This window comes from Heptranchias perlo, chromosome 41 (assembly GCF_035084215.1).
Source record: "Heptranchias perlo isolate sHepPer1 chromosome 41, sHepPer1.hap1, whole genome shotgun sequence".
NCBI classification, from domain to species: Eukaryota; Metazoa; Chordata; class Chondrichthyes; order Hexanchiformes; family Hexanchidae; genus Heptranchias; species Heptranchias perlo.
Genome location: NC_090365.1, coordinates 4,745,765 through 4,772,627, shown reverse-complemented (window position 1 = coordinate 4,772,627; position 26,863 = coordinate 4,745,765). Strand labels below are relative to the sequence as shown.

The following is a 26,863-nucleotide window of genomic DNA, read 5'->3' as shown; positions in this document are numbered from 1 at the left end:
TCACCAACTTCTCCGGGCGACTAGGGATGGGCAGCAAATGTGGCCTTGCTCACATTGTCCACATCCCAAGAACAAATTAAAAAGAATATAAGGATGTTATTTATTTATAATAGAAGTTTTGCCTCTATATATATATATATATCATTTATTCTGTCTTTGATTGAGGGATTAATATTGCCAGAACATCGCCTTATCTTCCTCAAATAGTGCTATGGGATCTTTTACATCCACTCACACAGGACCTCAGTTAAACAACTCAACAAGGCAGCACCATACTACCTCACTACAGCACTGAAGTGACCACCTTAGGTCACATGCACAAGTCTTGGAGTGGGCCATGAATCCATGATCCTCTCACAGGTGAGAGTACTGCCACTGAGCCAAACTAACACTCTATTAGGATGCTTTTTCAGTGACAATGCTTTACTAGAACTTTTCCATACTGGCAAGCAATCAGGTTCAACTCAAGGTATAGACACCAAGAGGAGCAGAAGCTTTGGAGCAAGTCAGATGGGAGTTGTATGGTATCTAGCACCAAAATATAGGAAGGGGAAAATTAAGTATGATACTGGGGTGGAGAAAGAGAATTGAAAGTACCAACAGATTGGTATTGAGGAGTCTGATAGCAATTCATACTTGCTATATTTTTTCAAAATATTAGCTGATAAAGAATTTTGCCATCTTTTGAAATGTCACAAGATCACTATCATGGGAGCTGCAACACAAGTACAGCAGCGGATCAAGGACACGCTCCACCACCACCTTTGGTTGTGCCCTCACGGATCATCTGCTAGGCCACTGATCTGCGGGTTACATGGAAACATAGAAGTAATCATGGAATATGAGCTCCAAAACTCTGGTAAAAATCCCGTACTCACATGTACTAAGAACACAATTTGTCTTATTCAGTCACTATAAACCAGTGCCTCTGAACTGGGCATGAGGGGGAAGTGAGTGTTGGGGTACCTCTGGCTATATGATGACTTGGTTGGCAGGTTGAAAATCCAAATATCACTTTATTTTTAAAAGATTAAAAATCTATTAATTGTGAAATATAAAAGTGCTTAAATCATCCAGAATGCATCATATTTAGTGCATGAATTCAACGTTTTCCAAGGGGTCATATTTCGGAATCCTTAGCAATGTGCCACCGATTACGCACCTTCAACATTAAGATTCCCCCTTCAGCCTTTCATGTTGTTAATATCCCCCCTCCCTATTACAAGGGAGCAATTTTGGGTTTACGCACAGCTTGAGTTACAAAGCCACAGGCTTGTAATCAGGGTTCTTCTTGGGTTGTCAAATTTTTGGAGCCCATGTCAACTTTTGTTAGTTTTCTAGGTTGGCAGGTACTCAACTCTCTGAAACAAAACAAAACACAGACTACAAACCCCACAGGATGGCTCAGCAATTGGCTTGGAGCTTTTCTAACATATTTTTGATCTGTATAAATAGTCTGAAGAGCAAGGTCATTTGGCTATCATCGACTAGTGAACGAACTGGTCTATTGCTTAGTCAAGACTTTAAATTCCCTCATTCAACTGAAGTGAAGACAAGTTTGCTGTTCTGGTGGGTGTTTATTCTTGTAGCTCCTGGCTTTGCTGTTGACACAGTTCATTGAACTCTTGCTTTAATCAGATGAAAGTTATTTTCTTTATTTCTCCCCAGCAGACAGTGCTTCAAGTATCAGGACCAGATACCAGCCATTATTGCTCCTGCTGGAATCTCTCCGCGTTCCTTACGCTATCACCATGGATTTAAACAACCCAGGAACAACTTTGCTTTTTGTTTTGCTAAGTATTCTGCTCGTTGTGTGGTTCCTTAAAAGCAAACAGCCACACAAAGGCAGGCTTCCCCCAGGTCCTCCTGCTTTTCCAATTCTTGGCAACTTGTTCCAAATGGATATAAAAGAACCTCACAAATCTCTCATCAAGGTAAGAACTTCTGTTTCTTTAAATCGCTAAATAATGCAAATGTCTTTTTTCTTTCCAACTTTTTCCCCTCCTCCCCGAAGGCTTTGACTCAACCTGGGGTACAAATCCACAGGGGTCAGTCACCCCTGGGGACCTCACCCAAGAGACCATTCTAAAACTGTTTCCCTGGGTTAGTGAGTTTTGATGACCTACTAAGGGGGAGTCACAGCTGAGCCCAATATTGTCCTTAACCAATGTCCAAACATGCACATTTTTCAGCCGGGATTACTGAATAACGTTCAGGATTAGAAGGCTGGCTGATTTAATTTTCTATTTCGTTCTGGAGATATTGAGGGTGATGGTAGTGCCCCTATCACCATCCTAACTGAGATCAGCTGATTTGCAAAGTCCAAGAATGGAACTTTGCACCTTTCTGGGTCTGGATGACCCAGTATCACAGACTATGGTTATCCACTCAGCCCTGCAAATGTTTTTTTTCCAAGAGTCACGAGGTATAGGATCACAATGACGAAGTCACAAAACTTTTCAACAGAATTTCTTCCACTGAAAGAAAATCTAGACAAGTTTTTGGGAAAAAGGACCTATCACCCTTAGTTTCAAATCCAGCCCGGACTGATACGATGAAATCTCCTCTGTTGGCTGTAAACATTCTGTGTGAAATGAGTGTGGGCAGTCTCAATCTCATTCCTAGTGGGCACAAGACTTAGTAAGAGACTTTTCCAGCTGCCGGCTTTTGCAAATCATGGCAAGTTTACCCACCAGTTGCAGCTTACCAGCAATGGAGGGCAAAACTGGCACCAACATAGGTTTTCTGCAATACAAAAGTATGAATCAGGGATGTCCGAGATGTGACCTCGGTCTGAGTGAGCTGATTTCGGTGGAGCTCTACAATTGACCTGAGCACCCCACGGCGAGGTAAAGAAGGGCAGATCAGGGCTCCCCTGCAACAGCACTTAAATGGCCCTAATCAAAGTCACAAATGACATCCTGTGCACGATCTCTCCCCATCCTTCTCGATCTGTCTGTAGCCTTCGACACGGTTGACCACACCACCTCTCCTCCGTTGTCCAGCTGAGTGGGACTGCCCTCGCCTGATTCATTTCTTATCTATCTAGTCCTAGCCAGAGAATCTCCTGCAATGGCTACTCTTCCTGCTCCATCAATGTTACCTCTGGAGACCCCCAAGGATCTATCCTTGGACCCTTATTTCTCATCTACATGCTGCCCCACATTACTTCATCCAAAAATATGTCAGGTTCCACATGTATGCTGACGACACCCAGCTCTACCTCAACATCCCCTCCCTCGACCCTACCACTGTCATCGATTTGTCCCGCTGCTTGTCTGACATCCAGTACTGGGTGAGCAGAAAATTCCTCCAATTAAACATTGGGAAGACCGCAGCTATTGTCTTCAGCCCCCGCCAGACTCCATTGCCTAGACACTGATTCCATCCTCCTCCTTGGCCACTGTCTCAAGCTAAACCAGACTGTCTGCAACCTTTTGTCCTATTTGACCCACTGCAGAGCTTCTGAGCCCATATCCTCTCCATCACCAAGATCACCATCTACTTCCGTTACTGTAATATTGCCCGTCTCCGCCCCCGCTTCAGCCGATCTGCTGCTGAAACACACATCCATGCATTTGTTACGTCCAGACTCGACTACTCCAACGCTCTCCTGGCTGGCCTCCCATCTTCCACCCTTCAGAAAATTGAGCTCATCCAAAACTCTGAAGCCCATATCCTAAATTGCACCGAGTCGCATTCAGCCATCAACCCTGTGCTCGCTCCTGGTGCACCAACGCCTTAAATTCAAAATTCTCATTCTTGAGCTCAAATCCCTCAATGATCTCGCCACTTCCTAACTCTATAACCTCGTCCAAGCCTACAACCCTCCAAGGGCTTTTTTTTATTCATTCGTGGGATGTGGGCGTCGCTGGCGAGGCCAGCATTTAATGCCCATCCCTAATTGCCTTTGAGAACATGGTGGTGAGCCGCCTTCTTAAACCGCTGCAGTCCGTCTGGTGAAGGTTCTCCCACAGTGCTGTTAGGAAGGGAGTTTCAGGATATTGACTCAGTGACAATGAAGGAATGGCGATATATTTCCAAGTTGGGATGGTGTATGACGTGGAGGGGAACGTGCAGGTGGTGTTGTTCCCATGTGCCTGCTGTCCTTGTCCTTCTAGGTGGTAGAGGTTGTGGGTTTGCGAGGTGCTGTCGAAGAAGCCTTGGCGAGTTGCTGCAGTGCATCCTGTGGATGGTACACACTGCAGCCACTGTGCGCCAGTGGTGAAGGAAGTGAATGTTAGGGTGGTGAATGGGCTGCCAATCAAGCGGGCTGCTTTGTCCTGGATGATGTCGAGCTTCTTGAGTGTTGATGGAGCTGCACTCATCCAGGCAAGTGGAGAGTATTCCATCACACTCCTGACTTGTGCCTTGTAGATGGTGGAAAGGCTTTGGGGAGTCAGAAGATGAGTCACCCGCCGCAGAATACCCAGCCTCTGATCTGCTCTTGTAGCCACAGTGTTTATATGGCTGGTCCAGTTAAGTTTCTGGTCAATGGTGATCCCCAGGATGTTGATGGTGGGGGATTTGATAATGGTAATGCCGTTGAATGTCAAGGGGAGGTGGATAGACTCTCTCTTATTGGAGATGGCCATTGCTTGGCACTTGTCTGGTGCGAATGTTACTTGCCACTTATGAGCCCAAGCCTGGATGTTGTCCAGGTCTTGCTGCATGCAGGCTTGGACTTCTTCATTATCTGAGGGGTTGCGAATGGAACTGAACACTGTGCAATCATCAGCGAACATCCCCATTCTGACCTTATGATGGAGGGAAGGTCATTGATGAAGCAGCTGAAGGTGGTTGGGCCTAGGACACTGCCCTGAGGAACTCCTGCAGCAATGTCCTGGGGCTGAGATGATTGGCCTCCAACAACCACTACCATCTTCCTTTGTGCTAGGTATGACTCCAGCTACTGGAGAGTTTCCCCCCTTGATTCCCATTGACTTCAATTTAACTAGGGCTCCTTTGTGACACACTCGGTCAAATGCTGCCTTGATGTCAAGGGCAGTCATTCTCACCTCACCTCTGGATTTCAGCCCTTATGTCCATGTTTGGACCAAGGTTATAATGAGGTCTGCAGCCGAGTGGTCCTGGCGGAACCCAAACTGAGCATTGATGAGCAGGTTATTGGTGAGTAAGTGCCGCTTGATAGCACTGTCGACGACACCTTCCATCACTTTGTTGATGATTGAGAGTAGACTGATGGGGCGGTAATTGGCCGGATTGGATTTGTCCTCCTTTTTGTGGACAGGACATACCTGGACAATTTTCCACATTGTCAGGTAGATGCTAGTGTTGTAGCTGTACTGGTACAGTTTGGCTAGAGGTGCGGCTAGTTCTGGAGCAGAAGCCTTCAGCACTACAGGCGGAATGTCGTCGGGTCCATAGCCTTTGCTGTATCCAGTGCACTCAGCCGTTTCTTGATATCACGTGGAGTGAATTGAATTGGCTGAAGGCTGGCTTCTGTAATGGTGGGGATATCTGGAGGAGGCCGAGATGGATCATCTACTCAGCACTTCTGGCTGAAGATGGTTGCAAACGCATCAGCGTTGTCTTTTGCACTCACGTGCTGGACTCTGCCATCATTGAGGATGGGGACGTTTACAGAGCCTCTTCCTCCCGTTAGTTGTTTGATTGTCCACCACCATTCACAACTGGATGTGGCAGGACTGCAGAGCTTTGATCTGATCAGTTGGTTGTGGAATCGCTTAGCTCTGTCTGTAGCATGTTGCTTCCGCTGTTTAGCATGCAAGTAGTCCTGTGTTGTAGCTTCACCAGGTTGGCACCTCATTTTAAGGTATGCCTGGTGCTGCTCCTGGCATGCTCTTCTAACCTCCTCATTGAACCAGGGTTGATCCCCTGGCTTGTTGGTAATGGTAGAGTGAGGAATATGCCGGGCCACAAGGTTATAGATTGTGCTGGAATGCAAATCTGCTGCTGCTAATGGCCCACAGCGCCTCATGGATGCCCAGTTTTGCGCTGCTAGATCTGTTCTGAATCCATCCCATTTCGCACGGTGATAGTGCCACACAACACGTTGGATGGTGTCCTCAGTGCGAAGACGGGACTTTGTCTCCACTGTACCCCACAAGGAGTCAGCGCTTTCAGGAAAGGAAAGCTGAACACTAGAAAATATTCTGTCAGGGTGAAATTTAATTTTTGCTCCCAGGTTAGTGTGCGCGCTTTTTATTTGAGCCAAGCTTAGTGCTAGAGACATGACGGGAAGAGATTCTATACTAGATGTCGATGAACTACAGGGTGTGGCACCTTTTTTAACTGTTGTTATTTATCTATCTTGTCTCCGCAGCTGAGTGAGCAGTATGGTCCCATATTCACCGTCTGGTTCGGCCGCTGCCCTGCAGTGGTGCTGTGTGGCTTTGAGACTATCACGGAAGCGTTGGTCGAGCGAGGGCACGACTTCAGCGGCAGGTATCTCTTACCTGTCTTCAAAAGAATGTCAAACGGCTACGGTGAGAAATCTTTTTACTCTCTGTTCAAGTTATTGTCACTGCACTTGCCATTCTGAGATCTGAGGATCAATGTACTGCACAGCAGGAGGCCATTTGGCCCATTGAGTTTGTGCCGGTGCTAGCTACCTACTCCAATCCCACTTCCCTGCCCTTTCCCCATATCTCAATAGCCACTTGTAATAAAACATTCCATGTTCTAATAACTACCAGTATAAAAACATTTCTTTTAACATCTCCCTCATTCTTCCAGTGATAATCTTAATTCTATGGCTCCTTGTTCCTAATTTTAAAAAGTGAGGAACAAAATGTCATTCAATCCATTGCTTTCAGCAAATCGTAAAAACATAGAGCTTCTATTTACAAAGTACCTTTTCCAACCTCAAGACATCCCAAAACTCTTCATAACCAATGAATTACTTTTGAAATATAGTCACTGTCGTTATGTAGGCAAACGTGGGCTCCAATTAGTGCACAGCAAGAGATAAATGACGAGATATGTTTTTGGTGGTGTTATTTGAGGAATAAATGTTGGCCAGGACACTAGGGAGCTCCCCTGCTGTTTTCTGAACTGCCATGGGACCTTTTACATCCACCTGACCAGGCAGTTAGGGCTGCATTGAAGCATCAGCCTATGTTACATGCTCAAGTCCTACAGATGGCCTTGAACCCACAACCTTCTGACTCAGAGTGCCATCACTGAGCCAAGCTGACACTAGGAAGCTGTAGGGGGTGCAACAATTGTCCTCAAGACCATTAGGTTAGGGAGGGTGAAATCAGTCAGAATGTCCACTCCTGATCATTGCTGGATTTAAGCGCGCATGGAGGTCAGATGTGGTACAGGATCAGACTCAGCTGTGATACTTGCTGGTCAAATACCCTGATGACACTCACTGTTAAAGCTTACATATTGAAACCATGCCCCAACCAATGCCTTCAGGAAGGGAGGGGGAGAAAACTGGAGAGAGGTTTTTGTAAATAAGAAACAAAAGTTTGTTACATAATTATAAAATGATCTCTCCCTCCATTTGTCCTTAAGCTCAAAGCCTATGGCTAACCAGACAACCAACACTGCATTAATTGCTTGTGATATGAGACTGTTCCACATACTTCCTCGACTCTTGTGTTCACACAATAGGTACTGATGAAGGCGGTCATTTGGCCCATCTAAACTCATCCATCCAGAAAGAAAACTTACATTCCCCCATCACACCATCTAACTGCTCAGTGAATGAGTCTAAGGTTGTTGCATAATAAAAACAGAATATGCTGGAAATACTCAGCAAGTCAGGCACGATCTGTGGAGAAGGAAACAGAGTTAATGTTTCAGATCAGTGACCCTTCGTCAGAACCCCCTTACCTAAGGTTGCCTCTCTCATTACTCTACTCAACGACCATTCGAAGCATTTTAAAAAAATTTTTTATTCGTTCACGGGATGTGGGCGTCGCTGGCAAGGCCGGCATTTATCGCCCATCCCTAATTGCCCTCGAGAAGGTGGTGGTGAGCCGCCTTCTTGAACCGCTGCAGTCCGTGTGGTGACGGTTCTCCCACAGTGCTGTTAGGAAGGGAGTTCCAGGATTTTGACCCAGCGACAATGAAGGAACGGCGATATATTTCCAAGTCGGGATGGTGTGTGACTTGGAGGGGAACGTGCAGGTGGTGTTGTTCCCATGCGCCTGCTGCCCTTGTCCTTCTAGGTGGTAGAGGTCGCGGGTTTGGGAGGTGCTGTCGAAGAAGCCTTGGCGAGTTGCTGCAGTGCATCCTGTGGATGGTACACACTGCAGCCACAGTGCGCCGGTGGTGAAGGGAGTGAATGTTTAGGGTGGTGGATGGGGTGCCAATCAAGCGGGCTGCTTTATCTTGGATGGTGTCGAGCTTCTTGAGTGTTGTTGGAGCTGCACTCATCCAGGCAAGTGGAGAGTATTCCATCACACTCCTGACTTGTGCCTTGTAGATGGTGGAAAGGCTTTGGGGAGTCAGGAGGTGAGTCACTCACCGCAGAATACTCAGCCGCTGACCTGCTCTTGTAGCCACAGTATTTATATGGCTGGTTCAGTTAAGTTTCTGGTCAATGGTGACCCCCAGGATGTTGATGGTGGGGGATTCGGCGATGGTAATGCTGTTGAATGTCAAGGGGAGGTGGTTAGACTCTCTCTTGTTGGAGATGGTCATTGCCTGGCACTTATCTGGCGCGAATGTTACTTGCCACTTATGAGCCCAAGCCTGGATGTTGTCCAGGTCTTGCTGCATGCAGGCTCGGACTGCTTCATTATCTGAGGGGTTGCGAATGGAACTGAACACTGTGCAGTCATCAGCGAACATCCCCATTTCTGACCTTATGATGGAGGGAAGGTCATTGATGAAGCAGCTGAAGATGGTTGGGCCTAGGACACTGCCCTGAGGAACTCCTGCAGCAATGCCCTGGGGCTGAGATGATTGGCCTCCAACAACCACTACCATCTTCCTTTGTGCTAGGTATGACTCCAGCCACTGGAGAGTATTCCCCCTGATTCCCATGGACTTCAATTTTACTAGGGCTCCTTGGTGCCACACTCGGTCAAATGCTGCCTTGCAGTCACTCTCACCTCACCTCTGGAATTCAGCTCTTTTGTCCATGTTTGGACCAAGGCTGTAATGAGGTCTGGAGCCGAGTGGTCCTGGCGGAACCCAAACTGAGCATCGGTGAGCAGGTTATTGGTGAGTAAGTGCCGCTTGATAGCACTGTCGACGACACCTTCCATCACTTTGCTGATGATTGAGAGTAGACTGATGGGGCGGAAATTGGCCGGATTGGATTTGTCCTGCTTTTTGTGGACAGGACATACCTGGGCAATTTTCCACATTGTCGGGTGGATGCCAGTGTTGTAGCTGTACTGGAACAGCTTGGCTAGAGGCGCAGCTAGTTCTGGAGCACAAGTCTTCAGCACTACAGCTGGTATGTTGTCGGGGCCCATAGCCTTTGCTGTATCCAGTGCACTCAGCCGTTTCTTGATATCACGTGGAGTGAATCGAATTGGCCGAAGACTGGCTTCCGTGATGGTGGAGATATCGGGAGGAGGCTGAGATGGATCATCCACTCGGCACTTCTGGCTGAAGATGGTTGCAAACGCTTCAGCCTTGTCTTTTGCACTCACGTGCTGGACTCCGCCATCATTGAGAATGGGGATGTTTGCAGAGCCTCCTCCTCCCGTTAGTTGTTTAATTGTCCACCACCATTCACGACTGGATGTGGTAGGACTGCAGAGCTTTGATCTGATCCGTTGGTTGTGGAATCGCTTAGCTCTGTCTATAGCATGTTGCTTCCGCTGTTTAGCATGCATGTAGTCCTGAGTTGTAGCTTCACCAGGTTGGCACCTCATTTTTAGGTACGCCTGGTGCTGCTCCTGGCATGCTCTTCTACACTCCTCATTGAACCAGGGTTGATCCCCTGGCTTGTTGGTAATGGTAGAGTGAGGACTATGCCGGGCCATGAGGTTACAGATTGTGCTGGAATACAATTCTGCTGCTGCTGATGGCCCACAGCGCCTCATGGATGCCCAGTTTTGAGCTGCTAGATCTGTTCTGAATCTATCCCATTTAGCACGGTGGTAGTGCCACACAACACGTTGGATGGTGTCCTCAGTGCGAAGACGGGATTTCATCTCCACGAGGACTGTGCGGTGGTCACTCCTACCAATACTGTCATGGACAGATGCATTTGCGACAGGTAGATTGGTGAGGACGAGGTCAAGTAAGTTTTTCCCTCGTGTTGGTTCGCTCACCACCTGCCGCAGGCCCAGTCTGGCAGCTATGTCCTTCAGGACTCGGCCAGCTCGGTCAGTAGTGGTGCTACCGAGCCACTCTTGGTGATGGACATTGAAGTCCCCCACCCAGAGTACATTTTGTGCCCTTGCTACCGTCTGTGCTTCCTCCAAGTGGTGTTCAACATGGAGGAGGACTGATTCATCAGCTGAGGGAGGACGGTCGGTGGTAATCAGCAGGAGGTTTCCTTGCCCATGCTTGACCTGATGCCATGAGATTTCATGGGGTCCAGTGTCAATATTGAGGACTCCCAGGGCCACTCCCTCCTGACTGTATATCACTGTACCGCCACCTCTGGTGGGTCTGTCCTGCCGGTGATGGAAGAGTCTGGGACGTTGGCTGAAAGATATGATTCTGTGAGTATGGCTATGTCAGGCTGTTGCTTGACTCGTCTGTGGGACAGCTCTCCCAATTTTGGCACAAGTCCCCAGATGTTAGTAAGGAGGACCTTGCAGGGTCGACTGGGCTTGGTGTTTTGCCGTTGTCGTGTCCGGTGCCTAGTGGTCCGATGCCTGGTGGTCCGTCCGGTTTTATTCTTATTATGACTTTTCGTAGTGAGATTTTACAACTGAGTGGCTTGCTAGGCCATTTCAGAGGGCAATTAAGAATCAACCACATTGCTGTGGGTCTGGAGTCACATATAGGCCAGACCGGGTAAGGGCGGCAGGCTTCCTTCCCTAAAGGACATTAGTGAACCAGATGGGTTTTTACGACAATCCGGTAGTTTCATGGCCATCATTACTGATACTAGTATTTTAATTCCAGATTTTTATTTAATTAATTGAATTTAAATTCGCCAGCTGCCGTGGCAGGATTTGAACTCATGACTCTGGATTTTAGTCCAGGCCTCTGGATTACTATGCTACCGTACCGTTCACGCATTGCACGAAGAAGTTTGCCCCGACATTTGTCCTAAACTTTCCTTTCACCAGCTTTAATCCATGCCCTTTGTTCCAATATCCTGCCATATCTTGACCATGAGCAGATTAACCATAACTACTCAAGCCTTGTCAATTGACCCTCATGTCCTCTCGTTCTGCCGTGAGTCCAAGTAACCACAACCTGGTTAATTCTATTTTAAAACCTGCTGAAAGTTTTGTGTGATCTTATTTTGTTTTTCTCTCCCTACTTGAGACTCCCCACAACAAGCATCATTCCCGAGGTAACTGTCAGGGAACGGCCGCTTGGTCATGTAAACGGGTAGTAAGTGGACGGGTGGGGCCGATCAGGGACCAAAAAGGAGATCTTCTCATCGAGGCAGTGGGCTTGGCCGAGGTACTAAATGAGTACTTTGCATCTGTCTTTACCAGGGAAGATGCTGCCAGAGTTTCAGTAAAAGAAGATGTAGTTGAGATACTGGATGGGCTAAAAATTGATAAAGAAGAGGTACTAGAAAGGCTAGCTGTACTTAAAGTAGATAAGTCAATCGGTCCGGATGGGATGCATCCTAGGTTGCTGAGGGAAGGGCGGAAATTGCGGAGGTACTGGCCATAATCTTCCAAACATCTTAGATACGGGGATGGTGCCAGAAGACTGGAGAATTGCAAATGTTACACCATTGTTCAAAAAAGACTGTAAGGATAAACTCAGCAACTATAGGACAGTCAGTTTAACCTCGGTGGTGGGCAAACCTTTAGAAACGCAATTTCTGGGACAGAATTAGCAGTCACTTGGACAATTGTGGATTGATTAAGGAAAGTCAGCACGGATTTGTTAAACTCAAATCTTGTTTAACTAACTTGATATAGAGTTTTTTGATGAGCTAATATAGAGGGTAGCTGAGGGCGATGCGGTTGATGTGATGTATATGGACTTTCAAAAGGTGTTTGATAAAGTGCCACATAATAGGCTTGGCATCAAGATTGAAGCCCGTGGAATAAAGGCGGCGGCAGCAGCATGGATACAAAATTGGCTAAGTAACAGGAAGCAGAGAGTAGTGGTGAATGGTTGTTTCTCAGACTGGTGGGAGTTGTACAGTGGTGTTCTCCAGGAGTCGGTACTAGGACCACTGCTTTTCTTGATATATATTAATGACTTGGATTTGAGTGCACAGGGCACAATTTCCAAACTTGCAGATGACACAAAACTTGGAAGTATAGTGAACAGTGAGGAGGACAGTCAAAGACTTCAAGAGGATATAGACAGGCTGGTGAAATGGGTGGACATGTGGCAGATGAAATTTAACGCAAAAAAATGCGAAGTGATACATTTCAGTAGGAAGAACAAGGAGAGGCAACATAAACTAAGGGCACAATTCTAAAAGGAGTACAGGAACAGAGAGGTCTGCAGGTATATGTGCACAAATCGTTGAAGGTGGCAGAGCAGGTTGAGAAAGCAGTTAAGAAAGTATACGGAATCCTGGGCTTTATAAATAGAGGCATAGAGTACAAAAGCAAGGAAGTCATGATGAACCTTTATAAAACACTGGTTCGACCACAGCTGGAGTACTGTGTTCAGTTCTGGGCACCGCACTTTAGAAAAGATGTGAATGCTTTTGAGAGGGTGCAAAAAAGATTTTGTAGAATGATTTCAGGGATGAGGGACTTTAGTTATGTGGATGGACTGGAGAAGCAGGGGTTGTTCTCCTTGGAACAGAGAAGATTGAGAGGAGATTTGATAGAGGTATTTAAAATCATGAAGGGTCTGGACAGAATAGATAGAGAAACTGTTCCCATTGTTAGAAGAGTCAAGAACCAGAGGACATAAATTTAAGGTGATTGGCAAAAGAATCAAAGGTGACATGAGGAAGAACTTTTTTACACAGCGAGTGGTTAGGATCTGGAATGCACTGCCAGAGGGGGTGGTGGTGGAGGCAGATTCAATTGTGGCTTTCAAAAGGGAACTGGTTAAGTAGTTGAAAAGAAAACATTTGCGGGGCTATGGGGATAGGGCAGGGGGGTGGGACTCGCTGGATTGCTCTTGCATAGAGCCAGCACGGACTCGATGGGCCGAACGGCCTCCTTCCGTGCTGTAACCTTTGTGATTCTATGTCCTTGCTATGGCCATTCTTTGAACTGTATGCTAGAGAATATCTGACATGTGTGGAGATCTCGGAGAGTTGTAGGGCTGGAGGAGGTTACAGATATAGGAAGGGGCGAGACCATGGAGGGATTTGGAAACAAGGAATAGAATTTTAAAATCAAGGCATTGCCGTACCGGAAGTCAGCGTCGGTCAGCGAGCACAGGGTTGATGAGTGAACGGGACTTGGTACGAGTTAGGATACGGGCAGCAGAGTTTTGGATGAGCTCAAGTTTAAAGAGGGTGGAAGATGGGAGGCCAGACAGGAGAGCATTGGAATTGTCAAGTCTAGAGGTAACAAAGGCATGGCTGAGGGTTCCAGCAGCAGATCAGCTGAGGCAAGGTCGGAGACGGGTGATGTTGCAGAGGTGGAAGTAAGCGGTCTTGGTGATGGAGCGGATATGTGGTCGGAAGCTCATCTCAGGGTTAAATAGGATGCCAAGTTGCGAACGGTGTCGGAGGCTGTCAGCAGCTGTGGAAAAGGGGAGAAAAAGAAATTGAAAAATATTCAGTACATTTTGTCCGCAGCTAATTGAGAATTCCATCCCAGGTTATTTCCACTCGTGTTAACGTCTCTGTTGCAGGATTTGTCTTCAGCAATGGGGAGAGATGGAAACAGATTCGGAGATTCACTCTCAGCACCATGAGGAATTTTGGAATGGGGAAAAAGGGCATTGAAGAGCGGATCCAGGAAGAAGCACAGTTCCTGATTACAGCTATCAGGAATAAGAAAGGTATCTGACTAGAGAATTCTTTTCAATGATTAGAAGTAGAGTTGCCACCTTTTTCTAAGTTCCAAGCCAGGGATAAGAGTGAGAGATGAGGGTGATGGGAAGTCAGGAATGGGTGCAAGAAAGAGGGTTGAGGTCATGGCTTCAGTTCTGAAGTTATCTTTGCCCTTGATGGAAAATTGACCTGAAGTATAAAAGAAATCAGGTTATTTAATGCCATCACTTCTTGACGCACACAATTGGATGAACAAAGTGGAATATCATTTATTTTTTAAAAGGCATTTGCTGTCTGTTTATCCCTCAAGAGTCTGGACAGCACCAGAAGTATGACCATTGACTTTATCGCTCATGGGTTAAGGAAAGGAAAATTCAGTCTGAGTTCCCACACCCGATCAATGTCCAGTGACTCCTGCTGGAAAGTGTGATTTATGGATGTCAGGTGAAGGCAGGATTGAACTTGGCTGTGATGCCGTCCACCATCAAATAGCCTGCCGACATTAATGAGGAACAGGAGGGAAGAACTGAAGCTCTACCCAGCAGGAGGCATTGACTTCAGGAGAAAGGGAGAAAATAAAATGAATTTACTTCCTGTTGATCCCAGGGATGAGGGACTTCAGTTATGTGGAGAGACTAGAGAAGCTCGGATTGTCGTCCTTAGAGCAGAAAAGTTTAAAGGGAGATTTAATAGCGATGCTCAAAATTATAAGCAGTTTTGATAAGCAACTGTTTCTATTGACCGTATGGCCTCCTTCTGTGCTGTATGATTCTATGATCAACAGTCACCAAGGAGGCTGTTATACTACAGGCATATGAACATATGAATTAAGAGCAGGAGAAGGTCTTTCGGCCCCTCGAGCCTGCTCTGCCATTTGATAAGATCATGGCTGATCTGACCTCAACCATACTTTCCCGTCTACCTACTATAATCTTTGACTCCCTTGTTAATCAGGAATTTCTGTTCAGACATGCACTGGTCAATGAAAATAGAGTTCCCTGCATGTGTAGGTATTTATTTTGCAATTAGAAAAGAGATGGTGGAGAGAGAGAACTCAGCCAACATTCCAAAGGTTATAAAGGAAGTTCTGATGAGTCAGCTAGTTAATAGCAACGAGTAACAGAGCCATAAGATTAAATTTTAACCCCACGAGCGGGTGGGTTGGGGTCGGGTGGGAAGGTAAAAAATTGTAAAAAAGCTAAAACCCCAACTTGCCTCCAACTCGTTTTAATAGAGGCGAGTTGAGAGTAGGTGACCAATCCACTCTCAGGAGGCGGGATGGATGGTGAAAGCTTTTAAGGAGACTGCAGGCCTCCACTTTGACAGCGTTTTATTTTTAACTCCTGGGGGTCGGGATTCCCGGGCCTTCTGCTTCATGCCATGTGACAGGAGGCAAGAAGGCCCGGCTCAGCAGGTAAGTGCCTTTAATGCACTGCTTGTGGGCCCTGAGAAGCTGGAGTGCTTCCCCCGGCCCAACAAGCCTACCTGCAACGATCCCACACGTGCGATTGACACCCCTCTTCTCCATGATCGTAAGGTCATCCAGGAAACCCGTACCGGGTTTCCCATCAGTAATTTTCTCCCTCTGCCCTCTTCCCAGCTCTGGGTTAAAATTTAACCCATCAAGACCGGGAATGCTCCAGGTTCAATCCTCTGAAATGGCTGGTCCCAACTGGAATGGTGGTGGGGTCACTACGGTGGGCTTCAGCCCTTTGGATTGGGAAAAAAATTAATACTTGACCCCAATTGCTATCCAGTGACCCCCCCTTAATGTGAGTGCATGTATATGGACACCGGGTGAGGACAGAATCAGTTTCAGTTGTAATGCCCCCACAAATAGCTAATTGACACTTGGAGAGATTGGACCTGGTTCTGCCTGTTTTTCAGTCAAGAAGCGGGAGCAAAAAGGTTCAATTTGAATGGGCTACATCCCGCACTCCTAGGATGCCTGAAATACATCCGACGATATTTCGGCTTGAGTGTTCTTCAGGCGTCCCAGGCAACCTCCTTAAAACAGGTGTCCTGGTAAGAGCCAAACGCCTGTTTAAGGTCCTCTTGCAAAAATTCATCAGCACTAAGCAGAGCATGTGCCGGGCATTCTCCACTCAGAATTTTGGGTTTTTAGAAGCCTAGCCAGCGGTCCTTAACTTACCTTGATGTGGAGCCAGGAGGAGCAGAAATGTTGCTGCCAGACCGCGTTCACCCTCTCCCATTCGCCTTCCCTCCCTCCCCCTAAGACCTACTGGAGCACTGGTGCCAGCCCAAACTGGTCCACTCTGAACCGGAAAGCTGCCTCTGGATGCTCAATTGGCACCCGCAGCTTGCCAGAAATATGGCGATGAAGCCCGAGGCCCGATTTCAGATAAGCCTCAGTGTGCTCTGAGTACATCGCCTATTTCAGGTCTGAAAATGGATCTAAACCAATTTCCAGGCCACTGTTTACTTGCAGGAACTTCTGATTTTTAACACCTATAAAATATTAATGTCTGCCTCTGGGTTGCTTGTGTAACACTGTGCACCTTTCTAACTGGCCTTTTCTTTCAATGATATCAGAAACCCCCTTTAGCCCAAAATTCCTGCTGAACTGCGCAGCGTCAAATATCATCTGTTCCATTGTCTTTGGAGACCGGTTTGATTATGAAGATAAAAAATTGCTCACATTGTTGGAGCTGATTGCAGGAAACAGTCGAGATTTAAGCAGCCCCTGGGTACAGGTATTTCCTTTTCTTTTATGGTCATGGTGTTACTGAAATTGACTGTAAGATGGTCAGATTTCCTGATGACATTACAATAGTGAGAGCAGTAGAGAGAGGATGCAGTTAAGAGATTTGCAAAAGGATTTAGATCAATTATTTAACTGGGAGACAAATGGCAAATGAAGTTTAACATGGATAAATGTAAATATATGCACAATGAATTAAACTGAATTGGCAAAGGAAGATGTAGAATGGGTTCTGGGAGTAATGGTGGACTAGTCACTTTCAACATCCAGCTAAGGCAGTGAATTAACCAACAAAAAAGCTAATATTCTTAGAGGTATAGCCACAGTAGAACACATATCTACTGAGGTTGTGCTAAGGCTTTGCAGTGCACTGGTCAGGCTTCTCTCAGTTTTGTTCAGTTTTGCTCACCACATTACAAAATACATACATGCATGGCTGAGGTTGCAGAGAGGAGCAACAAGACTGATCCAAAGAGTAAAGCATTATGACCATCACAGTGTAAAACACTGATTGGCACTAAATAACCTCCTGTTTCTTAACAGCATAAAAAATCCAGAGCGAATCGCGCATATAGACACAGACATCAAGTTTTTACAGAGCTGCAAGAAAGCAGACAAGATCCCGAAAGGACTACAGATCACGAACCCACTCAAGTCGACATACAACTCAGATTACGCTAAGAGACTCTGCCGTCGTACCTCTCGCACACTCCGCAACCATCTCGTACACCAACTCTACAGCAGACGCCGCAACCTCGAAACCAAGAAAGAGTCCATACTCTCAACCTGTACTCAGGATACAGCAGACCAGCTACGAGACACCGCCAAACAGACGAGGCAACGGAACTACGCTACCTACATGAAAACCAAGAGCAGGAAGCTTGAGAAACTCGGCATCACCACCAGCATCAACCAAGCCTCCCCGGTATCACAGTTGCAACCACAGGGAGGTCTATCGTCAATTTATCCGACCACACCCTTCAACCAGACGAAATCGAAGTTCTCAGCCGAGGGCTCAATTTCTGCCCCACCACCAAAATGGACCCCATTGGTCTCGCAGTGGACACAGAGGAATTCATCAGGAGAATGAGGCTCCGGGAATTCTTCCACAAATCCCAAGATTTCAGCAGCAAACCCAATGAGATAATCAACGATTCGGAACAGCAGACAGAGGGATCCGCGGTACAGGAACCGAAGAAGAGTCAAACTGGACTCCTCCGGAGGGTCGCTGCCCTAAGCTTAACATGTATGCTCAAGCTGTCAGGAAATGCGTTAATGCCAGATTCATCAGCCGCACTCACAAGACAGTCCAGAATGTCACCCGAGCACAACGCAACGCCATCAACGCTCTCAAAACCAACCGCAACATCGTCATCAAACCAGCGGACAAAGGAGGAGCCATCGTCATACAGAACAGAACGGACGATTGCAAAGAAGCATACCGACAACTGGACAACCAGGAACACTACAGATGGTTACCCGCAGATCCGACCAAGGAACACATCCACCAGCTCAACAAACTGATCAAGACCTTCGATCCAGACCTTCAAAGCATCCTACGCGCTCTCATTCCACGTACTCCCCGCGTGGGAGACTTCTACTGCCTCCCAAAGATACACAAAGCCAATACACCCGGACGTCCTATCGTATCAGGCAACGGAACCCTGTGTGAGAACCTCTCTGGATACGTTGAGGGCATCCTGAAACCCATCGTACTGGGAACCCCCAGCTTCTGTCGCGACACTACAGACTTCCTACAAAAACTCAGCACCCACGGACCAGTTGAACCAGGAACACTTCTCACTACAATGGACGTCTCGGCACTCTACACCAGTATCCCCCACGATGACGGCATCGCTGCAACAGCATCAGTACTCAACACCAACAACAGCCAATCCCCAGACGCCATCCTACAACTCATCCGCTTCATCCTGGATCACAATGTCTTCACCTTCGACAACCAGTTCTTTACCCAAACACACGGAACAGCTATGGGGACCAAATTCGCACCCCATTACGCCAACATTTTCATGCACAAGTTCGAGCACGACTTCTTCACTGCACAGGACCTCCAGCCAACGCTATACACCAGATACATCGTCGACATTTTCTTCCTATGGACCCATGGCGAAGAATCACTGAAGAGACTACACGATAACATCAACAAGTTCCATCCCACCATCAAGCTCACCATGGACTACTCCTCAGAATCGGTTTCTTTCTTGGACACACGAATCTCCATCAAAGACGGGCACCTCAGCACCTCACTCTACCGCAAGCCCACGGACAACCTCACGATGCTCCACTTTTCCAGCTCCCACCCTAACCACGTCAAAGAGGCCATCCCCTATGGACAGGCCCTCCGAATATACAGGATCTGCTCAGACGAGGAGGAACGCGATGGACACCTACAGACGCTGAAAGACGCCCTCGTAAGAACAGGATATGACGCTCGACTCGTCGATCGACAGTTCCGACAGGCCACAGCAAAAAATCGCATAGCCCTCCTCAGAAGACAAACACGGGACGCAACCAACAGAGTACCCTTCGAGTTCCAGTACTTCCCCGGAGCGGAGAAACTACACCATGTTCTCCGCAGCCTTCAACATCTCATCGATGACGACGAACACCTCGCTAAGGCCATCCCCACACCTCCACTACTTCAAACAGCCACCCAACCTTAAACAGACCATCATTTGCAGCAAATTACCCAGCTTTCAGGAGAACAGCATCCACGACATCACGCAACCCTGTCACGGTAACCTCTGCAAGACATGCCAGATCATAGACACAGATACCACCATCACACGAGAGGACACCACCCACCAGGTGCATGGTTCATACTCCTGTGACTCGGCCAACGTTGTCTACCTCATACGTTGCAGGAAAGGATGCCCCGGAGCATGGTACATTGGCGAGACCATGCAGATACTGCGACAACGGATGAACGGACACCGCGCAACAATCGCAAGACAGGAGGGTTCCCTCCCAGTCAGGGAACACTTCAGCAGTCAAGGACATTCAGCCACCGATCTTCGGGTAAGCGTTCTCCAAGGCGGCCTTCGAGACACACGACAACGCAAAATCGTCGCGCAGAAATTGATAGCCAAGTTCCGCACCCATGAGGACGGCCTCAACCGGGATCTTGGGTTCATGTCACGCTACACGTAACCCCACCAGCGAAAAAAAGTTATCTGTTTTTAATACAACGGGTCATTCTCTGTCTTTCTCTTCCTTTCGGATGTTTCTCTCTCTCTCTCTGTCTTTTGTTCTGGCCGTTTGTATATTCGGTGGTCCTGTAGGTAACATCTCTCTGTCTGAACACTTTGGTTGCCTTGACAACGGGCAGTTGGAAAGATTATCTGTAATCACCAGGTATTGTTCTCTGACTATAAATGCGGTAACCTTCCATGGAATCCCACACTCACCTGACGAAGGAGAAAGCCTCCGAAAGCTTGTGGTTTTCAAATAAAACACCTGGTGTTGTAAGATTCCTTACATTTGTCAACCCCAGTCCATCACCGGCATCTCCAAATCATCAACCCATCAAGGAGGGGGAGGGGGAAGGGAGGGAGTTTTCTCTAATCTCTAACCCTGCAAATTTTTCTCGCAACATGGATGTCGCTGGCAAGGCCAGCATTTATTACCCAACTCTAGTTGCTTCAGGCTGCCTAGCTTAGTGCCAGGTGTTACCCCAGTTGGGATCAGCTGACTCAGCCCAGATCAGGGATTGGATCAGAGACTCTCTGGGCTCGATTTTAGCATCCGCGATCGGGTGCGTTCCTGGCAGGGGGGCTACGAAAATCGGGGATTTCCGGGGTGGGTCCGGAGTCCGGCTCCAACCCGCCCCATTTCCGGGTTCCCCACTGACGCGCTGACATGCGCGCGCAGCCCCCGCATGTGGAACTCCCGCCGGCAATTAAAGCCACCGGGGTGCCACTTAAGGTATTTATTTTGGTATTTCAGGTCGTTTAGAGACCTGATTAATGTGATATTTTAGGAGGGTTGGGATTTTGCAAACAACTGGGACTGTTTCCCGTACTGGGGGAAACACTCCCAGTTCAAATGGACGTGTTGCAGCCATCAGCCTGTGGCAGCTGCAAAGGTCCATTTGACATATGTTGGGGGGAGACCCTCACTCATTGCAGGAGGCCACTCTGTCACTTTGGAAAAAGTTTGGCCTCCACCACCTTCATCCTAACAACAAAATTCACCAACTTGCACACTTACCCCGGTGTCCAGACACATGTACCTACCTTACGGACACCCTCAGATGTACATCTTCCAGATGGGGGCCGCTGTAGCTGCAGTCATGACCTCCTCGGAGGGCGAACAGCATCACCAGCCTCACCGTCTACCTCTGACATGTGGAACTCCACAACACAGTACTGTGACACATCCACCTGCACAGCAGGAGGGAGGACAACCGCAGAGAGAGATGCGTCGCAGAGGGCACTACTCTTGCCACAGGGTCCACAGACCGAGGCTCAGCTTCTTGGACCTCTCTGAGCAGCAGTGCACACGGAGGCTCAGAGTCACTCGACATGTAGTCGTGGACATCTGCAGCCTCCTTCATGCCGATCTGCTCCCGGCTGGCCCGAGCACCATCTTCTTACCTGTTGCTGTCAAAATCACCACTGCTCTCAACAACTTCTCCTCCGCATCCTTCCAGGGTGCCACCGGGGACATCGCCGACATCTCTCAGTCGTCTGCACAAAAGAGCCCTGCAAATACACCTACACCCACTCTGCAGTGACACAATGGGTGGCATCAGGTGTGGGTCTTCATTGGATCCTCAGGAAAGGGCATTATTGCACAAACCAGACAAGATTCGCAAAGACGTGACAGTAGTGGTGCCAATATAATATGTAATGTGAATTGCTCAGAAATTAAATAGAAGTAAAAAACCATGACAAACCCTCAAACACCCTTGTACATCCCCTTCATGCTCACGACACGTTTGCCTTACGCTGCAGCACAGGTAGTGGCAGGTCGAGTGAGGCTGACTGTGAAAGAGATGCATGAGAGGGTGAGTATGAGACAGAGCCATGAGATTGTATGAGGATTGGGTTGAGTGGTAGTGGCGGGATGAGTACTGGCGAGGTGAGTAAGTGCAGGTAAGATGAGGATGAGGTTTGAGTGGGTGTGAGGGGTGTTTGACAGAGTAGTGTTGGCAATGCAGAAAGAGATGTGGGGTGGGGGCGGTGATGTGGCAGACGGAGTGTAGGGGAATGAGTAAGTGTACTCACTTTGGCTGACCTACTTAGGTCATTGCAGCGCCTCCTGCACTGTATGCAGGTGTGCGATATGTTGGTGGTGCAGGTGACCTCCTCTGCCACCTCGAGCCAGGCCTTCTTGGTGGCAGAGGCAGGCCGCTTCCTCCCACCTGCCGGGGGGAAGATCTCTGTCCTTCCCCTCCTTCTTACCCCATCCAATGCTACCTGGAGTGAGGCATCATTAAACATGGGAGCAGCCTTCCCCCTGGGCTGCTCCATGCTGTAATTTTTCCTATTTTTGCAGCATCAGTCAGTGGAGGACTGTCCCTTTAAATCGAGCTCCTCCAGCTGACAGACCTTACTGCGCATGCACAGTCCGCCCGCCGCGCAGCTTAGCAGCGGGGAACCCGCAACAACAGGTAAGTGGATCCAATCAGCCTGCAATTGCGCGCGGGGCAGACTGATTTCACCGGGCGCGTTACCCACGCGCCCAATCGCCCCCCCCCCCGCCGCGAACCCGCCGCCATGGTAATATCGGGCCCTCTATGTCTCTCTGGCTCAGCACCAGACCAGGAGGTGAAACTGTATTCTTGGACAGTGTCCCATTTAGGATATCTGCTCCACACTAAGCTATTGACACCAGGAGCCCAGAAGCACTACTGTGTTAATGAAAATATTGTTTGCTTTGCAGGTATACAATAACTTCCCAAAGATCATGGATTTCCTGCCTGGGACATACAAAAAGCTTTTCCAAAATGGAGCAAACATGAGGACTTTTGTGAAAGAAATGATCCAAAGCCACAAAGAGAGTTTCCAGAAAGATTTCCCCACGGATTATATCGACAGCTTCCTCATCAAAATGGATGAGGTACTGGGAATAGTTTTCTTTTTACATTCATGTGTTTCCAATTTGCGCACCTCCTCTCCCGAAGGTAAGAAAGGGTTTTCCTGGACACTGATCTGGCGAATCCGACAGCCTTACACTGAGGTTCCCACCAGCTAAACAAGACCCTCTTTTTAGGAACCGGTGTTGTAAACACCTCACTGATACCAACACATAAGCAGCCAAAAAATGCACTGAATAGATTGGTTAACAGCACAACTTGACTTTCAGAAATCTGTAAAAGTGGCTTTAGACACTGATGTTTTAAAAGTACATTGCATTTGTCTTGTTTCAGGAGAAACACAAGCCCAACTCAGAATTCATTGACGGGAACTTGTTGTTAACAGTGACAAATTTAATAATGGCTGGAACTGAATCAATCGGTGTGACGCTGCTACGGGCTATCCAGGTCCTGGTGAAGTTTCCACAGATTCAGGGTAAGAAACGTCACGAAGTAATTGGAGGGTGCATTCTTACAGACCAACACAAGGGATGTTAATGTTGGGAGAATGGAACATGTTCCAATTCAGACCCCCAGGGCCCAATTTTAACCTGGAGCTGGAGTGCAGCATGTGGGGGCTGGGGCAGGAGGGGAACGCCCACAATGGAGCGAGCGTGAGGCCAAGGGCAATTTTAACGTTCAAGTTTCATTTAAATGTCACCATGCTGAATCCCGCCGAAAGTTGGCAGGGATGGCCTGGAGGGCGGCAGCGGGAGCTGTATTTCAGGCAGCAGGTGGAATGGTTCCTGGCATTAACTCATTGGGAATCTGGAGGGGGGGGGGGGCGGGGTGGGGGGAAGCCCAGGGCAGCGGAGCCCCAAGGTTTCCTTGTGCAGCTGGAGCAGCACTCCATATTAATACTTCCGTATTATTGAGGCCCCCCACGTGCCTCTGCCCTGCTTCAATAATGTCTCTCAGCCTCGGTGAGATTGCTAGTTTAGGGTGTGTCAGGTGCTGTGTTGTTCCCTGGCCTCATTATGTCCTCTGATCTCGGATGGAAGCCCCATCATCACTGAAGCTGCCTCCAACAAGCTCAGTTTCTTCTTTCCTGACGAACACTCCTTCACTTCTCAACCACTCTTAATTCTCTAAAGTTCAAGTCCAACTAGAATCCTGCACCCATATCTGCAGAGACTCTTCTAGCTGCTCTCTCACACACATGGACAGGATACAAGGAAAACCTGGTCACTTAACCCTCTCACCTCTAGCTTTCAACCTCCCTCTCTCCATCACAATCTGTTATGCCTTCTCTATTTTGTCACTGCTGCTCTGAACTTTCCTTTCTTGTTCCTTCTAACTTGCATATCCTCCATTCTACACATCTTGCTCTTCCCTGGATCTTCACTGTGTCAAAATCAAGACTCATCCACTTAATTTTGAAAAATTATGACTTTTCCAGTACCTCAAAACTGTACAACTCCCTACCTCCTGAAATCTTTAGGCTTTAAAATCCCAAGCTTGGTATACCTCATCTTGGACTATGGGAATTAACCCTTCCCCTGGATTTCTAAAGGAAAAAAGGCATCAGCTCAAATACACTCTCATTCCCCATGGGTCTTGAACCCACACCCTTGTAATCGGGTAAGACCGTCCTATGAGCTGACAGTCAGATGATATAATGTCGACCACGGTGTGTAGTGTGACAGAAGATGTGGGTCGAGTGATGTTTGTAAACTAAATATATTTTTAAAAGCTGCATTTTTTTGTCCTCCCAGAGAAAATTAATCAAGAGATTGATGAGGTGATTGGATCCTGTCGAAGACCCACTATTGAAGATCGAGCAAAAATGCCGTACACAGATGCTGTCATACACGAGATTCAGCGATACGTCGACATTTCTCCCATCGGTCTCCCACACATGGTGACAACAGACATAGAATTCAGAGGATATCTGATTCCTGAGGTTGGAATCAAAACCATATTTGTATCACACCATATGATGTCAATATATCTCAAAGTATTTCGCATAAGGAATTGCTTTTGAAATGCCGTAACTATTGTTATTTGGGAAAATGTAGAAGTATGACTAGTTCCTCTGTTTTTGGTGCTTTTTGTTGAGGGAGGAATATTGACCAGAACACTAGGAGAAGTCACATTTTAAAATGATAAAGGGATTCAATTGTGCTGATACAGAGAAAATATTTTCTCTGTGGTGGAGGAATCCATAAAGGGGCGATTGTCTTTAAATTAGAGCTAGAATATGAGTGAAATCAGGGAGCATTCTTTCACACAAAGGGTCTCAGAAATCTGGAACTCACTCCCCCAAAAGGATGTGGATGCTGAGTCAACTGAAAATTTCAAGACTGAGCAAAGGTGGGTAAATGGAGTTGATGTACAAATATCAGCCATGATATAATGGCAGAACTTTTGAATAGTGTCATGCGATCTTTACTGCCGATCTGAACCAAAGGAAGAGATATTGGGCTTTGGTTTGAATTCTCATCCTCAGTAGTGCACTAGATCGTCAGTCCCCACCGACCAAATCCCCTCTGGAATAGGGCTTGAATGAGTAAATTCTAACTGAAAAGTGCTACCAACTGAGCCAAGCTAACATGTCTGTTCCAACAGATGACATTCATTAACCAGGCTCATTCAAAGTAGTTTTTATGATACCATTCTAATTTTCACACTACCCTTCAGAAGGTGCTGATTCTTGTTGGGTATGAGAGTCCTCTGGTACCATTCATGTGAACTTTGATGGTCAATGGTGGCAGGCTATTCTACTGTAATTGGCATCACAACCAAGCCTGATCGTGTGCTTACCTAACATTTACCTAACATTCACAAGTTCACTCTTCTATTGGATAACAATTTGTAGTGGGAAACCTGACTGATCCATAGCCCAGTGATGCTGAGGTCAATTGTTGCATCTCCACTCCTTAGCCAGCTAAGATCAGGTAACTCAGACGAGATCAGGAATCAAACCTGGGACCTTCTGGTCTCTATGAATTGATACCACATCAGACGGTGCACTAAATCATCAAGGGATCTACTCTGATCTCTTTTACCATTTAACAGATGCTTGTGTCAGTGCTGATTCTTGCTCTTGCGCTGACCCTCCTCCCCTCTCTTACCTTTACATGGTCCATCTCTGACTCTTCCCTTTCGTTCCTGGACTTCTCTCTTTCTGTCTTTGAGGATTGGCTTTCCACCAACATCTAATACAAGCCCACTGAGTCCCAAAAGTACTTAGATTATACTTCTTTCCATCCCATCTTCAGTAAGGACTCCATTCCCATCGCCCAGTTTCTTTGTCTCCATCGCATCTGCTCTGATGATGCCACCTTTCCCATCGGAGCTTTTGAAATATCCTTTCTCCTCAGCCAAGGTTTCTCCTCCGCCATGGGTGCTATAAACCTCGACCAATTCCATCCAAATTCCCTGCTTCTGGCATCACCCCATCTCAAAACAGTGATAGAATCCCCATTGTCCTCACTTTTCACCCCACCAGCCTCCACTTTCGACAGATCATCTAACCCATTTCTGCCAATGCGATCTCCTCCGTTGTCATCCCCTTCCCTTTCAGCAATCTGAAGGGAATGTTTCTCCGTGATATCCTTGTTCACTCTTCCATCACCCCTACCACCTGGCACCTCCTATGTAAGCAATGGAGATACAACACCTGCCCATTCACCTCCTCCCACCATTGTCCAGGGACCCAAACCCTCCTTCCAGGTGTGACAGTGATTTACATGTACATCTTTCAACATGGTATACTGTATTTGCTGCTAACGGTGTAGCCTCTTCTACATTGGGGAGACCAAGCGCGGATTAGGTGCTCGCTTTGCCAGACACCTCCGTCCTGTCCACAAGGGTAACGAAAAGCTCTGTATCACTAGCCACTTCAAATCTTTATCCCACTGCCACTCGGACCTTTGTTTTGGCCTTCTAGACTGTTCCAATAAAGCTCAGCGCAAGCTCAAGGAACAGTGCATCATCTTACTACTTTGCAGCTCTCCGATCTTAGCATTGGCTATAACAAATTCAGACCACATCCATCTACATTGGCAGTAGACGGTCTGTACCC

The 26,863-nt window shown here is 47.4% G+C and overlaps 1 protein-coding gene across 3 annotated transcripts in view; it reads left to right on the top strand.

The window, feature by feature from the left end:
• Positions 1-1,465: 1,465 nt before the first annotated feature.
• LOC137305972 (cytochrome P450 2F2-like) overlaps positions 1,466-26,863 on the top strand; it is a 30,228-nt gene continuing 4,830 nt past the window's right edge. Inside the window, exons 1-8 of one of the 3 annotated variants that reach the window (XM_067974951.1) lie at positions 1,466-1,569; positions 1,672-1,934; positions 6,308-6,470; positions 13,873-14,022; positions 16,568-16,722; positions 22,644-22,820; positions 23,131-23,272; positions 24,552-24,739. In XM_067974951.1, the coding sequence (XP_067831052.1) occupies positions 1,752-1,934; positions 6,308-6,470; positions 13,873-14,022; positions 16,568-16,722; positions 22,644-22,820; positions 23,131-23,272; positions 24,552-24,739 (1,158 nt within the window). In that variant the 5' untranslated portion in view covers positions 1,466-1,569; positions 1,672-1,751. Of the gene's footprint in view, positions 1,570-1,671; positions 1,935-6,307; positions 6,471-13,872; positions 14,023-16,567; positions 16,729-19,226; positions 19,776-22,643; positions 22,821-23,130; positions 23,273-24,551; positions 24,740-26,863 lie in introns of those variants that run through there. The other 2 variants (XM_067974950.1, XM_067974952.1) reach the window with 2 other exon arrangements.